Source organism: Eimeria mitis, genomic scaffold, assembly GCF_000499745.2.
Source record: "Eimeria mitis Houghton genomic scaffold, Emh_scaff1203, whole genome shotgun sequence".
NCBI classification, from domain to species: Eukaryota; Apicomplexa; class Conoidasida; order Eucoccidiorida; family Eimeriidae; genus Eimeria; species Eimeria mitis.
Genome location: NW_013568188.1, coordinates 1,284 through 5,936, shown reverse-complemented (window position 1 = coordinate 5,936; position 4,653 = coordinate 1,284). Strand labels below are relative to the sequence as shown.

The 4,653-nt window shown below is 57.8% G+C and overlaps 1 protein-coding gene across 1 annotated transcript in view; it reads right to left on the bottom strand.

The window, feature by feature from the left end:
• EMH_0031820 (uncharacterized protein) overlaps positions 1 to 3,971 on the bottom strand; it is a gene marked incomplete at both ends in the record, with an annotated part of 9,650 nt that extends 5,679 nt beyond the window's left edge. The window contains 4 exons of the mRNA XM_013494569.1: positions 70 to 881; positions 1,416 to 3,379; positions 3,568 to 3,680; positions 3,767 to 3,971. Coding sequence (XP_013350023.1) covers positions 70 to 881; positions 1,416 to 3,379; positions 3,568 to 3,680; positions 3,767 to 3,971 — 3,094 coding nt within the window. The remainder of the gene's footprint in view (positions 1 to 69; positions 882 to 1,415; positions 3,380 to 3,567; positions 3,681 to 3,766) is intronic.
• Between the last annotated feature and the right edge of the window lie 682 nt (positions 3,972 to 4,653).

Below are 4,653 nucleotides of genomic sequence, written 5' to 3'. Positions count from 1 at the left end.
AAAAAAAAAAAAAAAAAAAAAAAAAAAAAAAAAAAAAAAAAAAAAAAAAAAACAAAGACAAAGACAAACCTCTACAGTTGCCTAGCCAGAGGACAGGGTTAGCCTTTCGGGGCCCCGCGGGAGAAGCAACAACACCATCTGTATTCTGCTGCAGCTTTCTTAGGGCCCCCACGCATGCATGTTTTGTTTTATATGTTAGATGCGCAACCACCTCGCTCCCTGCTGCTGCTGCTGCTGCTGCTGCTGCTGCTGCTGCATCTGCTTCTGATGATGGTGGGGGGGGCGGTGGGGGGGCATCTCCTGCTGCTGCTGCTGCTGCTGCTGATTCTCCTTCATCGCCTGGTTCTGCTGCAGCAGTGCTGCTGCTGCTGCTGCTGCTGCTGTCTTCTTTGCCTGCCTCTGGATCGGCAGCTTCGGGTGTCTTGTCAGCTGCTGCTGAATCTGCTGCAGTTGCTGCTGCTGCTTCTGCTGCAGTTGTTTCTGCTGCTGCTGCAGCAGTTTCACTAGCCTCGCTGCCCTGTGCCGCTGCTGCATCTGTTGCTGCTGCATCTGCTGCTGCATCTGCTGCTGCTGCATCTGCTGGTGCTGCTGCTGCTGCATCCTGCTGCTGCTCAGCAGCAGCTGAAGCCTCCGTCCCATCTGCTGCAGCATCACCATCAGCAGCAGCAGCAGCAGCAGGAGAAGGTTCTGACTTTACCTTGTCTTCTGCGTCATCACTGTGCTGCTGTTCCTGCTGTTCCTGCTGCTGCTGCTGCTGCTGCTCGTCCTCCTCCTGTTTCTGCTGCTGCTGCCGCTGCTGCAGCAGCTGCTGCTGCCGCTGCTTCTCCTTCTCTGGTGTGATGATTTCTATAAGAACCTCCACCTGCTGCCCCACCACTTCTCTGTGCCACGCCAGCAGAGTTTCTTGCTGCTGCAGGTGCTCGGGCAGATTCGTCAGCAGCAAATACCCCAGCAGCAGCAGCAGCAGCAGCAGCAGCAGCAGCAGCAGCAGCAGCAGCAGCAGCAGCAGCAGCAGCAGCAGATGTAGATGCACAGATGCAATGGTACAGCGGCAGAAACTATGCAGAACATATCCAGCTCATGTTGCTGCTGCTGCTGCGGTTGTTGCTGCTGCTGCTGCTGCAGCAATGCAGCAGCTAGCTGCGCCACTGGAAATACAAACGGGAGCAGCACTAGCAGCAGCAGCAGCAGCACTAGCAGCAGCAGCAGCAGCAGCAGCAGCAGCAGCAGGACTAGCCCCCGCACCAGCATAAGCCCTAGCAGCAACAAAAGCAAGAGCAGCAACACCACGAGCAGCAGCAGCACCACCACCACCACCACTACCACCACCACCACCAGCACCAACAGCAACGGCAACAGCAACAGCAGCAGCAGCAACAGCAGCAGCAGCAGCAGCAGGAGCAGCAGCAGCATACCTGATGGTGTGTCTGAATCTCGCGTGTAGTTGTTTAAAGTCCTTCATTTGTTCTTCTATAGACATCTCCTCGCTCCACTGGCTCACCTTCTCTAGCCCCCAGGGCCCCTCAGCAGCAGCAGCAGCAGCAGCAGCAGCAGCAGCAGCAGCAGCAGCAGCGGTGGTGGGGGTGGTAGTACTAGTAGAGGGAGAAGGGGTAGAAGCATTTCCTGCTTCGCCCGTTCCTCCTGCTGCTCCTGCTGCTGCTGCTGCTGCTGCTGTTGCTGCTGCTGCTGCTGCTGCTGCTGTGGGGTTCGACTGGGATCCACCCCACGATGGATCCCCAGGGCGAGGGGTAAGACATACCCGGCCCCCAGCCCCCACAGGTGACCCTGCTGCAGCAGTTGCTGCTGCTGCTGCTGCTGCTGCTGCTGCTGGGTTTGCTGCTGCTGCTGCTTCTCGCCGCAGTATAACTGCGCGGGGCCGCAGCACAGCCTTGACCCCTCCGGGGCCCCCAGGAGCAGCAGGGGGTGGTGGTGGTGGTTGCTGCTGCAGCTGCTGCAGCTGCTGCTGCTGCTGTAGCTGTTGCTGCTGCAGTTGCTGTTGCTGCAGCTGCTGCTGCTGCAGCTGCTGCTGACTAGACACACGGAATCCTGCTGCTGCTGCTGGTGCATTCATAGCAGCAGCTAGCAGCGAGGGGCCCCTCTGGGGGCCCCCCCAAGCAGCAGGGGACCTGGGGGCCCCCACGACAGCAGCACGAAGTACCCTGCCTGCTGCTTTGCGTCCATTGATTGCTGCTGCTGCTGCTGCTGCTGCTATGCTGCTGCTGAAAGTCAAAGACAGCAGCAAGCCACCCCCAGACAGAGAGGGGGTCTGCTGCAGCCGCAGCAGCAGGCCCCTGCTGCTGTCTTTGACTGCTGCTTCTGCTGCTGCTGCATCATATGATAGAGGAACATTTTGTATTTCTACTGTCTTGCTGCTGCAGTGACCTGCTGCTGCTGCTGCTGCTGCTGCTGTTGCTGCTGCTGCTGCTGCTGCCTCGATAGAAGGTGCAGCAGCAGCAGAGCCTTCCTCGTCTTCGGAGATCGCCCCCTCCTCATCACTCTCTTCGCATGCAGCAGCAAAACGCAGTATTGTTGCTGCTGCTGCTGCTGCTGCTGCTCCTGCTTCGGCTGCTTCTGCTGCTGCTGCTGCTGCTGCTGCTGTGCTCTCATCCCCCGCTTCTCCTGCTGCTGCAGCTGCTGCTCCTGCTGCTGCTGCTGCTGCTGCACTGTCTTCTGCTGCTGTCCCGTTTATATCAGCAGCAGATAGGCTCGAAGCAGCAGGAGTCCCCTGGCTTTGCTGCTGCTCCATGCTGCTGCTGCTGCTGGTGCTGCTGCTGCTGCTTGTCTCGAGCATCTGCTGCTGCTGCTGCTCGTGCTGCTGCTGCTGCTGCTGCAGTGTATCTCCCGCAGCATTTGCTTCCTTCCTTCCCCCCTCAGTGTATCCATGCTGCGCCCCCAACTCTTGCTGCTGCAGCTCTTGCTGCTGCTGCTGCTCTTGCTGCTGCTGCTGCTGCTGCTGCTGCTGCTGCTGCTGCATGTCTTCGTGGTCCGAGTATATTACCTCGTCCTCATCTGCTGCGCTGCAGTCTGCTGATGGCCTTCTGCTGCTGTTTCTGCTGCCTCTGTCTTCCCCCTGCTGCTGCAGTTCTTGCTCCTGCTGCAACTCCTGCTGCATCTCCTGCTGCTGCTGCTGCTGCACCTGCTGCTGCTCTTGCTGCTGCTGCGCTTCTGCAGAGCCATTATCTCCGTGTACATCTGCTGCTGCTGTTGCTGCTGCTGCTGCAGCAGGGTCACTATAAGCAACCGGTTCCTCTGGGCCGTCTTGCTCCATCGTGTCCTGCTGCTGCTGCTGCTGCTGCTGCTGTTGCTGCTGCTGCTGCTGCTGCTGCTGTGGCCGCGTCACAGCTTGCTGCTGCAGGAGCCGATAGACAGAGAAAACGACCTGAAGCAGAAATATATCTCAACGGGGGCCCCTGGGTGCCATGGCTGCTGCTGTTGCTGCTGTGTTGCTGCTGCTGCTGCTGCTGCTAATGCTGCCGTTGCTGGCAGCAGCAGCAGCAGCAGCAGCAGCAGCAGCAGAAGAAAACAGAGTCAACAAAGACACTCTCTTATGAGGTGCGAAGCTCTAACGAACTTTATAACGGGGGGCATGCAGTGTGAAAAGAGTGGTGGTCTTGCTGCTGCTGCTGCTGCTGCTGCTGCTGCTGCTGCTGCAGCTGCTGCTGCTGCTGCTGCTGCTGCTGCTGCACTTCACAAACAAAGAAAGAATGTAATATATAAATATCGTGCAGCAATATATAAAGTGAGGATGGGGGGCCCCCTAGCCTACCTTTTTGCTGCGCCGTTGGGCGTGCTGCAGCAGGTCTTGCTGCTGCTGCTGCTGCTGCTGCTGCTGCGGTTGCTGTCGGTGCACATCCTATAAACGCTATAACTTGCTGCTGCTGCTGCGGCTGCTGCTGCTGCTGCTGCTGCTGCTGCAGCTGCTTCGATGCATGAGCGTAGGCTTCCAACCCCTCAGCCCCGACTGCACGCATGGAACCAGCAGCAGCAGCAGCAGCAGCAGCAGCAGCACCAGCAGCAGCAGCAGCAGCAGCAGCAGCAGAGGCCAGCAGCAGCTCGAGGTGCAGCAGCAGCCACCAATGCCACTACAATGATATCTTTTGCTGCTATTATATTAATTTATTTTTATTTATTTATTTAATTTTTATTATAAAAAAGACAAAACAACTGCTGCTGCTGCATCTTATACTGAACCCCCCGCCCCCTCCCCTGGGGGTGGACGCTGCCCCCCATGCACTATGCATGCAGCAGCAGCAGCAGCAGCAGCAGCAGCTGCTGCTGCTGCTGCTACTGTTGCTGCTGCTGCTGCTGTCACGATGAGGATGTTGTTGCTGCTGCTGTTGCGTGTGTTATTGCTGCTTTCGTTGCTGCTGCTGCTTTTTATTTAAAGCTGCTGCATGCAGAGGTTGCTCATGCTGCAGCAGCAGACACCAGCAGCAGCTGCAGCAGCAGCAGCAGCAGCTGCAGCAGCACAACCAGTGACCTGAACACTGCTGCAGCTGGCTACTGTGGGGGCCCCTCCAGAGCTAGTTAAGCTGGGGATAAACAAGGGGCAGCAGCAGGTGCTGCTGCTGCAGCAGATGCTGCTGCTGCAGCAGGTGCTGCTGCAGCAACACCTGCTGCTGCAGCAAACCTGAGACTGCTGCTGCAGCAAGA